At 44.8% G+C, this 11386-nt stretch overlaps 1 protein-coding gene across 1 annotated transcript; it reads right to left on the bottom strand.

Annotated features, from left to right (window-relative positions):
- Nucleotides 1-796: 796 nt before the first annotated feature.
- Nucleotides 797-9471, bottom strand: SELENOS (selenoprotein S). The gene is given in 7 exon segments (XM_079701298.1): nt 797-1411; nt 3346-3424; nt 3850-3939; nt 6406-6512; nt 8473-8607; nt 9268-9291; nt 9294-9471. Coding segments are annotated over 7 exon segments (639 nt in total). The 5' UTR covers nt 9418-9471; the 3' UTR covers nt 797-1331.
- Between the last annotated feature and the right edge of the window lie 1915 nt (nt 9472-11386).

Below are 11386 nucleotides of genomic sequence, written 5' to 3'. Positions count from 1 at the left end.
ATTTCACTCAAATGTCTCCAGACTCAAATACTTGATTTTGACTACTCCAGCCCATTTGTTTGCAATCACACTGTCTTCAAAATCCTGTTTTCACTCCCTCCAGCCCTCCCCAAGAGATTTTAAGCCCCCTAAGACCAGACTATATTTTTCCTTTATATATGTCAAGAGACAACTACAGAATATTTCACATACTCAACATATGTTGATTAATTTATATGAGACTTTTCTAGAATACTTTCCCAGCTAATCATCACTATTCTGCAGGTTAATTTTGTTCCTTCTTACAATCTTGATGTGAAGCAGGGATCAGCAAACTATAGCAGGCAGGACAATCCAACCCATGAGCTAAGAATTTTTAAGTGTTTAACAATCCTTTAAAAACGTAAAAAAATAAAGACTATGCAACTGCAAAGTCTAAAATATTTACTATCAGGCCCTTTATAGCATACTTGACAGAGGTTCTAGACAAGGACATAAGAAATGAGTGCAAGAGAGATGACCCACAGGGCTCCCAGAAACCTCATTGGCCCCTGAAGTACCTCTAGGCAAGATGTTTCTTTATCCTCTTAATTCAGAAACTCAACTCCAAGTGCCTGATTTTGTGGATAAACCCCAAGGAGCCTGCCAACTCTGAAAATCACTACAGCTATCTGCCATTTGCCATGCTCATTGCAGGTGAGGAATAATGAGAAGGGAAAATAAGTAGTATTAGTGGGAGGTTATGAATAATAAAAAGCTGTGTAATATTAGATAGACAAATTCAAGTTCATAATGAAATTTCCTTAAATTTGATAAAGATGCTGAAAATGTTCCTTGCAATTTTATTTTTATACTTACAGTTTCTTTTTTTTTTTTTTAACAAAGCTCTGTACATAAAAATAAATATACAGAAACAACCCCATCAACTCTCTGCATCAGTAATCCTCGCTGGTGGGCTCACCATTTACAAGGAAGACATCATTCAACGCAACCTGTCACAGAGACTGTCCTACCAGCAAGGACCTGTTAACTTGAAGGATCATTGCCAGGTCTCTTTTATCAAGATCGCCAATCACTTGGAGGCCTTTAGCTATCAGCTAGCAATGACCCATGAAATCAGTGAACACAGTCACTGGCTTCAGTGTAGTGTGACCAACTGCAACTACTGCCTAGTGGCCACGTCCACGCTCTATGCTGCCTTCAACCCTTGAAGAAACAGATGCAGTTAAGAACAGAAAGAAAGCCCCCTCCCCCTAGGTAGTCACTGTGAAAAGCGTGCATAAGGCAACTGAGTCGAGGGTTAAGGATTCATCTTGCTAGTGTCGAAAGCAACACTAACAAGATTCTTAGCCTCATCCACCAGACGATGGACCTCTGCGTCCAGGTCTCCAGGAGCAGGCTCCACCTCCTTCACCAGACAAAGGGTTGTAACCTGTGACAAGAGAAAAGAAGCAGAATAGTGCTGGAAATGTTCTGTATCAAACAAAATTGTGCGCCTGACGTGCAAAGCACTGCAAAGATATGGATTCTATTCTCACAAACATTTTCATACAACTTTCAGCTGCCGTATGACAAAAAAAGTTTACATGGTCATTGCAGTTTGAACTGACTTTCTGGTGGGAATAAAACAAGCCATTCAGCTTCTCTGTTTTAACTCTCCAAACACGAAAAACTACCCAAAACACATAAAAAAATTTGCCCCAAAACCTCTCAAGATGGCTGGATTTAAGTATATAAAGGCTTCTAACTGCTGTGCTTAATAAAATGTATACATTCAAATAAGAACTGCTCAACCTACAGAAAATAAATTTAAAAAACCAAAATCAAAAAGAATGGAACTCGTTACTTCCACCAGTCAGAACTGGGTAATCCACATGCCCTAGTCCCCAACCCCATCCCTGCCCACTCATTAGCTTCCTAAAGTTAAGGGACATTTGGCGACCAGGTTGACTGATCAGGCTTTAGAGCCAGCAAGACCTTAAATGAGGTGGCTTTGCTCCTTACTTACTATACAACCTTTGGTCACTAACTCCCTGTGCCTCAGTTTCCTTATTTGTAAAGCCAGGCCAGTCAAAGCCCCTAGCTCCGGATGCATTCCATTTTCTACAATTCTCTCCTAAATACCACCACCACTCTTTGCTCTGAAAAATAGTCCTGAAAGACTATTCCTTGCCTGGAGCAAGAAAAAGATTTAAAAAAGCATTTCCTTTTCAGACACACCACTTCCCTACAGCAGGCCAGCTTTGGGTTTCGTCAGAGCCCAGCCCAGCTTGTGTCCAGTCTGCACAGAGCCCAGGTTCCAGACTCCTGACAGTCCTCCAGTAGGCCAGCCAGGCTTCCACACCTCTGCCTCTGCAGCACCTCCCCACAGAAAACCCCTGTCCCGGACGGAGGATAGTCTTTGGCCTAAAACTGGTTCCTACGCAAAGTATTTTAATGCCTTCGCCCTCCCCTCTCTCAGGATTAACGGGAAACTCCTCGCAGATCACAAAGGTTACTTATTTTCATTTGTGTGGGAGCCCTGTCTTCCCAAAAGGACGTGAAAGTCCTTAAGGATGGGGTAAGGACAGACGGCTACGGTTAGAGGGCTCAAGGATGTTGCATGCAGAAGCTCTCTGAATGAACATCTGTCCATGCCTCCTTGAGGAAGTTATTTGTAAGAAACAAGGCGGCCCTGACTGTTAAGACCAAAACCCCTGTGTCCTAGCCCCTTGACAAACTTATTTGCAATACGTGCAAACTATTCCTCGCCCCACTTACCACTCCCCTTACAGGACTGTGTGGGATCAAGGGAGAATACTAAAATACAAGTGTAACCATCCCAATTGTTTCCTGAGGGCCTCGAGTGACCTCCTTTTTCAACTGCCAATCAAATGCTGACTTTTTTTTTTTTTTTTTTTTTGCATTACGTGGGCTTCTCACTGCTGTGGCCTCTCCCGTTGCGGAGCACAGGCTCTGGACGCGCAGGCCCAGCAGCCATGGCTCACGGGCCTAGCCGCTCCGCGGCATGTGGGATCTTCCCAGACCGGGGCACGAACCCGTGTCCCCTGCATCGGCAGGCGGACTCTCAACCACTGCGCCACCAGGGAAGCCCAAATGCTGACTTTTGTGAGGCCAAGGGGTTATAGGCCTCCTGGAAACAGGACTTGAGCCCACATCCTTGCCCAAGGCCCACAGGGCTCAGCAGGTTGGTGACTTCCAGCCATTGAGGGCTGCTTTGCATCTGATTCTTTTATTTAATCTTCATAATCCTAAACTTAGGAATTAGTCTCAATTTACGGACAATGAAACAAGGAAAAAGAATCTTGTTTTTAAAGGTAAGTGTACCCTGTAATTGTTCAGAATGCTTTGATGTTTGGTACTTACCTCCTCGCCGCAAGGGCTTCCTGTCAGATTTTCGTTTTGGGATGACTGATGAAGTAGAAGGCCCAGGACTGTCTTCTTCCTGTTTGAACATACACAGGCTTAAGAACCTAGTTAAAAACATTCTACTCCAGGGACTTCCCTGGTGGCGCAGTGGTTAAGAATCCACCTGCCAATGAAGGGGACACGGGTTTGAGCCCTGGTCCGGGAAGATCCCACGTGCCGTGGAGCAACAAAGCCCACGAGCTACAACTACTGAGCCCGCATGCCACAACTACTGAAACCCATGCGTCTAGAGCCCGTGCTCCGCAACAAGAGAAGCCACTGCAATGTGAAGCCCGTGCACTGCAACGAAGAGTAGCTCCAGCTCGCCGCAACTAGAGAAAGCCCGCGCGCAGCAACAAAGACCCAATGCAGCTAAAAATAAACGCATAGATTTATTTTAAAAAAACAAAAAAACAAAACATTCTACTCGAAAAAAATCCACTAGGCCGAAGGCTACATCACCTGAGGCTTTCTTGTATTTCCTTTGTAACTTTTTCCTTCTTGCATGCTATCCCACATTTCAATCTTCTGTCTCCTTTTTTCTTCTTCAAGCTGAGGGAGAATCACACGTTGTAGAGAATGAATTCATAAGCTACCATCTTTCTCAAAGAAAATGTAATTTTGATAATTTTTAATTTAAATGTCCTTCAAAACACACCTTCACCTGCACTTTCTTCAGTTAATAAAACAGTTGTCATCTAGTGGTATGAGTTTAACTCACCAACAGAACCTTTTGTTTTTGTACACTATTAAAGAAAGCAAAAAGTGTCACGGAGAAAAGAATACCGACTCTTCTTCTAAACTGGACATTTTTGGTAATGTAGAGTAACGCTGACCTGGAAAGGGTGAACGTGGCTGGCAGGCCTGCTTTGTTGCTACCTGGTTGCGTCACCTGAGGAAAGTTACTTAACTCCTCTACTTCAAAGGCTATGAGGATCCAATGAGAGCAGATTTGAAAGTTCTTTGAAAGTCAAATACTATGGGAGCGTAAAGGAAAACTAATCTCAGCAGAAAACTATGTCCAAAAATAAGCACCTGAGAAAGCTTATACAGTAATTATGCAGTAAGCAGGAGGGAAACACAGTGCCCTGAGTCTTTGACTATGCTTCCTCCTCCTTGAAGAACAACTGGGTACTGCAACTTAAGTTTACACAAAAGTCACTAACTCTCTATTCCCAGTAGACTCCAGACCCAAACTTTAGTTCATTCTGGTTCCAATTAAACTGTGATATCACAAAGATATGCAAGAAGATGCCTTAGAAAGCACATATCCAGAAATTTCTCGATGGCTTTCAGGGTTCATCACTGCTAAATCCACATGTCTGTCCCTTCATGCTTCCACTGTCTGTAAGTACAGGAGGTCAAAGAGGAAACAGTCTCTTGATCTGAAGGTTGTTTTATGCACATAGCTAACATGGAAAACACCAGAATGGAACACTGCTGACAAATCCTGAGACCACAAACAAGACAGCTGACTGAACTGTGGGTCAGGCAGATTCTGTTTGTTAAGTTTGTTAAATACACAGAACTACAACTTTAAAACTGAACATAGGCTTCTAACCGCTCTCCAATTTTAGGAGGCACACATTACAATTTTTTAAAATAATCTTTTAAAAGCTTTTTTTCAGCTACATCAACAAATTGGATAAATGATCAGGCTGTTTTACTAATGCAAAAAACTCAGACCCTCAAGTCATTAATTTTGACACGTAGAAGGAATTCAACTTACTCTATGGCTCCAGAAACAAAACAAATGGTTGGAAATCAGCAAAGGAAAAACTAAAATAAAACTGCTTAAAAATGGCATCTATGTATACTATGCTGCCATTTCTATGTAAGAATGATACATGCATGTGTTTATATATGGATAAAATGTTTCTGGAAAAATACCTAAAAAACTTAACATGGAATGCTTGGGCACGAGTAGATAGGGGAGCAAGGAAGACAGAGACTTAATTTTCATAGTACAGATTTTTGTATCATGAATTTGTTTTAACCTCATGTGGTTTAGAACACTACATAAATAATAGGAGTGTGCTAGTACATTTTAGGTTAGTGACTATTTAAGTGGAAGATGGGCAACCCACTGAACACTGAAGAAGGATGCTGAGAAAGGTGACCAAGAGGGCCAAATGTGTGTAGTAGGTGCTGTCTTATTCTGTCCTTTTCCTCTGGGCTCCAGCCAAGCTGTGGAGACCAGCCATGTACTGGATGACCCTGCAGAACCAGCAGTGGCAGAAGGGCACTCCATACTGGAAACACCAGAGACACATGCAAGACCAGGAGGAAGACCAACTTCTCTGGCTTCCTTCTGATGAGAAAAAGAGGGGCCCAGAAACATCTGCACTGAAACTAGAAAGCAGAGTCTACACTTGGTTGTTTCAGTTACAGAGAATGGGTCCAACCGGGTGGGTGACCTTACTTCTGTGAAGAGCAGCACAACCCACCTGGCTTCTCAGGTCACTTCAATAGCAGCCTTAGGTTCTTCCTCCCCCCGCCCCCCCAAAACCTTTTACCACCCCTACAACCAAACCATGTGTCTTTAAAAAAATCTTTCAAAACTCCATCTCCTGCTCTCCATCTTGACCCTGGGTTGAACCCATAGCCACCCTCCCCTGGCTCTCCTTCAATCCACTGAAGAGCAGCCCCACCAAGCCAGGTCATATGACATGCACGGCTTGAGACCAACCATGGAGCAAGAGGCTGAATGTGTGTTCTGTGTGTCTGGTGGTACGGCTCCTGTACACAGCAAACAGTTTTGTTGGGTGAAATGCTGCTGTGAGGGAACCACTTAAAAGTAAAAACATAAATACAAGACACCTTTCTTTAAGAGTATTTCCCCCCTAAACAGTAAGAAATTGCACGAGGAAAACATCCTGAGCAATACTTAGCTAAGTGGAAATGATTCGGCCTGAAAGTTATTCTCTGTATCCACCCTAATGCGCGTGCACACGCGCACACACACTTATACCCACTAAACCTCAAATACCATGTATTCAAACTAAAACCAGTTCATACCTGTCTTAGTTTCTCCTTATGCTTTTCAACTTGTGCATTTAATTCATCTTGCATTTTCAAACGAGCAGCTGCTAAAGCCTCCTGTCGTTTAACAACAATATCAGGTTCTAAAATGTCAGAAAAAATTGGGATAAAGCACTTTGTGTAATATAAAATGGAAACTCTTGAGGTCTATATTATTAGAAGTGTACAGAAGTCAGGCAATGCAAGAATATACTTTTACATGAATAAGTCTATTCTTCTGCATATATTTTACTGCTTAAGGCGGGGGCAGCGGACTATGCCATCACCACAGTCCATAGCCCTTGTTAAATATCCAAAGCATCAGAAATCTCTGTTCAAAACAGATTTCTGGGCTCCCTGATCAATTCCATGCCAGAGAGTCTGGCATGGGCTCCAAGACTGAAATATAAGTGGTCTGACGGCCAGTGAGATTCCATTCCACAACCTGGATACCTCCTAACACCCAGTCTCTAGGTTGACCAGAATTCTAGAAGACAACCAAGGAAAGATAAAGTTTTCTGATCATTAGTCATCACCTAATTAGCCCAGGTCTATACCAGAAAGAGGTAAAGATCGTTAGGTATTTTATCCTTGTTTTTACAGGAAAAAAAAAGAGAAAAATCCTTCCAGCTAGCATTAATAGAAATGACCACCCCAGATATCGGTTTTTATCTGGTTTAGAAAACAAGGCAAATTATTTAAATACACAATCAAGTTCTCTATTTTACTCAGACCACTGTGTTTAAGGAGTACTAAGGGGAACTATGCAGTAGTTTGACTAATTTTGTAAACAAGGAAACAAACTAGAACTTCTATGTTCACATCAGTATCATCCAAAGGATATGCGATCATCATTACTTACAGATAGTTAGCAGTGGAAACAGGTCACCTAACTGAATCCACGTAAAACAGGGGCCAAAATAGCACAGGGGTGTGTCTGTGGTGACAGAGATGACTAGACCTTTATCTTTAAAAACAAAATTATAGTTGCACTTTATAGAAATGTGAATTGTGGTAACATTTGGAACTGTTGGATCATTCTTAGAATAAAATTAATTATGTATCCATTTTTTTAAACTAATTTTTCTAATAAAATTGTACAACACAAGGTAACAGCTTTCACTGCACATATACTTTTTGCAATGCTTCATTACAACAAACTCCTCTTCTGAGATGCCCATCCCATTATCTTATAAATCTACTCTTCAGTTGTCGGCAGGTCTCCCACCGCCAGGGATGGCTGTACCAGGTGACTGTTCTCTAACACCAGTCATCCACTTCACAAAATCCTGCAACTTAAGCAAGATTTACTTTGTACTTTGTAGTTTTTGTTGGATATACAGCCAACAACCAAAAATGCTGAGATAATGGCAGGACCATAGGGTTTCATGGGAGAGGAGAGTGAAGGAATTTTCTAAGTGTTTCTACTAATGACTACTTTTGTGTTATGTTTGCTTTCCTCCCCAGCCTCAGTCACTGTGGTGGCTCAGATGACTGATGACTTGTATTTATTTAATTATACTGCTATTCTCAAGACACTTAACATTTATTTTAGATATGTCCTCAGAAACTGTAACTTCTAACTAGTTAAAAAGCTACTGTTTTAGAGGGAATGAGTTTTTGAAACAGCCAGGTGTAATCTGATATCAGGTCTGATGAGTAAGTTGTGAAAATCAAAATGCGGTGGATGTGAAGAACCAAGGCTGAGTTTGTCATTCACGATGGTTCTAGAGATAAATGAGACTTAGTAGGCAGACCCATAAGTACGGAGCAGCTGTGAAGTCTTCACTTTAATCTCTCCTGTAAATGAAAAACCATGCAACACGATATGCAGTGAGTGCTTTACACACCATCAAGCGGGTTTTTCATCCCATCAAAAACTCTGAAAGTAAAACAAAACAAAACAACATATTGCAAATCACCAAAACCAACTTCCTAAGCATAAAATAGTTTTCTTCCCACACTGATCAGAAACGTACTTCTTACTCTTAACAACAGACTAGCTTCTAAACACTAAAACAAGTAGGCGTAAAGCCACGCCTTCATTTGTTATCAGGCACTAACCCAGAGCAGCGGCAGCTCGATCCAGCTGCCTCTGCCTCAAGGCCCTCAGCCGGGTGGAGAGCTTCTGAAAGACCACGTAGAGAAGAATGCAGCTGAAGACGATGTACCAGCCATAGGTAGCCAGCAGGGAGCCCACTGAAAAGAAGAAAATAGTTTTCAAGAAACTAAAAATGATACTACCACTGGACTTTTCTATAACATTAAACAAAAGCAAAATAAGCGTAGCTCCTGTCCTCAAAACCTTCACGGTGTAGCTGAAGACCTAAGTAGGCAGTTAAAATAGCGAGAAGTACAACAATTCAGGGATCACTGAGAAGGGACTTCTCAGCTACCTGGGGAATAGGAGGGGCAAGTCCGGAGGACGTGGGGCACGCCAGCTGGGTTTTGAGGGGTGAAGGGAAGTGTATGCGACTCAGGAGGGCAAAGGCCTTTCAGATCCAGACTACATATAGAAAGGGGTGTCCATGGACGGCTGATAGAGCGCCGGATTTGGGGGGCGTGCGTGGGGGTACGGAGTCGAGGGGCTGAGGCTTGAAGGCAAACGCCAAAGGCGGAGAGACCCCAGTAACCGCAAACCCGGAAGGCTTGCTTCGCATAAAGTAAAGGACTCGCGCAAAAAAGGGCCGACAGCAACGCCCGAGGAAGCACCGCTCTGGGAGGCCCGCAACGCCCGAGGAAGCACCGCTCTGGGAAGGCCTCCACGCGCGCTTCGGGACCACCGCCCAGCACTGCGTGCAGCGCCAACATCCGGCTCCCGGCCAGGTCCGGCCCGGAAGGCAGAGGAGAACGACTCACCGAACATGGCGGTCTGCCGAGGGTGGCGGCGCAAACCCGCTGCCCTGCGGCCCGCGCCGACTCACCCGTGACGTGAAGGAAGCGCAGCCCCTCGGTCTCTAGGGCTGGCCGCGTGGACAGGTGATCCCCGTCCCGCTCCATGGTCGCCATCGCCTGGCCCGGCCCGGCCAAACCCGGCCGCGTCAGCTCCAGCCTTAGCCTTCCGGCCGGCCCCTACGTACACGTGGCACGTCTGGGGCCGGCTTCCCGTCGTCCCGGCCAATCGCGTCGCGACCCGGCCCAGATGCTCGGCCTATCGCCGCGAGGGCGTGGCCGAAAGGGGGCGGGTGAGCGATCCGGGAAGGGCAGGGCGAGCCGTGGCCTGAGCGGACGCTGCGCACTGGGTGGTCTGGCGGCTGCCTGACTGACTTCCAAGCCGACTCCGTATCGAATGTTTACCTTTGCACTGATTGGATACCGAGGTCGCAGGAGGTTGGGGCCGCCGAGAAACAGGATTTGCGCCCAGGCTCTTGCTCCGGGCGCATTGGGCAGCAGAACTCGGCAGATTGGCGATTCCCAGCCGTTGGGGGTTGCAGCCAAGGTCTGCCCCACCAAGCTGTAAAGAGCCTTCCCCTGCCGCTGCCGGTGTTAACCTTTCAGGCTAAGAAACTCCCCGCCGACCCCCGCGGTTCTCTCCTCTGGAATCAAAACCTCTTGGGAAAGAGTTATCATAACAATGGCTCCAACACGCATTGAATCTTACTGAGTATCACAAGACGTCACATTATTTATAATAATGTCCTGGCTGTTTTCCCTGCCTGCAATGCCCTCCTCTACCCCCTTCCACTCCTCACCCGTCAACGCCTCTCTGAGCCCTACCTTAACCACCTTATTTGAAATTTGACCTTGAGGCATTTTTGGAGAAGGATTTAAAGTGAACGTACCCAGCTGTGTCTCAAAAGAAGCGTTGAGAATTAGCAAGAGAAAATAATGAGCAGGCGATGACTTCAGAGCGCGCCGCCATCGCCACCGCCTTCACGAGCACCAGCGCGAGGCTGAGGTACCACCACTGGGGCTTCCACCGCTGGTTGGCCTAGAAGTTCTTCAAAGGGATCAGCTCCTGGAACCGCACAACGACATCTTCAGCGGTGTGTCAGAAAGCAATAAAAGAGGAGATTCTTATAGAAGGACTTGCGTTCATGGGCCATGGCAAATAGAAGACTGAAAGCTCTTCATCTTGAAAATGGGCTTCTCAAATCGGGATTGAGGACTCTGGATTTTAGCAATTAAGACTGAAGACCCATTGATTTGATGAGTTTAGAAGGAGGAATTTTATTCCTCCACACCCCCCCCCCAAGTTTCTGAAGATGATGAACTCTTTGCTTTGAGGTGGTTTCTCACTTGCCCTGGCATCTTGCAGGAACTCAGTGTGCTAAAACTGAACGACTTCTTGGGATTACAGTTGCAATACTTGGTCTGGGATCAGCTTAAAATATACCTTGTATGTAAATACTGATGAACTACTCAGGATGACTCTCTGTTTATACTCTGGACAGTAGGTACACTGTACTGGAGTCACTGTTCATGGAAAGAGCTGGTTAGGACCTCTCTATCAGGGAGTGAATGCTCTGAAAAAGGATCTGGCACAACAGTTTCAGTCAATGCTTGGAGTGTCAACTAAAAAATTATTCACAACCTAGAAGTTGAGAATTATGTTTTATTTGGCGGAAAGTCCTTAGGACTTCAAGCCAGGGAGGCAGCATTTCAAGTAACACTGAGGAGGCGTTTGCAACAAAGGGCAGGTAGTCAGAATATCAAAGATTACTGTTAACTAAAGAAAACCAGAAATCCCAAATGGAGTTTAGCGCTTTCCTATATGGGAAGATGCAAGAATCTGGGCTCACTGAAATCATTCCTTTGATATGCACCTAAGCTATCTGGGGCCAGTATCCAGTGTTTTCACATCCTGAGTTTCCTCAGGGCTCACCTTAGGGAGTGGCTGCAGTCTGATGGCTGCTAAATGGCAGGTATTCTTTGTTTCCTTCCTGCGGTCCCTCAGGGGTCACCAGCTCACCTTCCTTAGTGGCCGCTTGGCTGCAATCACTGATGACTGTGACATCCTTTGTTTACTGATACGGTA

This window comes from Hyperoodon ampullatus, assembly GCF_949752795.1.
Source record: "Hyperoodon ampullatus genome assembly, chromosome: 3".
Taxonomy (NCBI): Eukaryota; Metazoa; Chordata; class Mammalia; order Artiodactyla; family Ziphiidae; genus Hyperoodon; species Hyperoodon ampullatus.
This window is presented reverse-complemented; position numbering and strand designations above follow the sequence as displayed.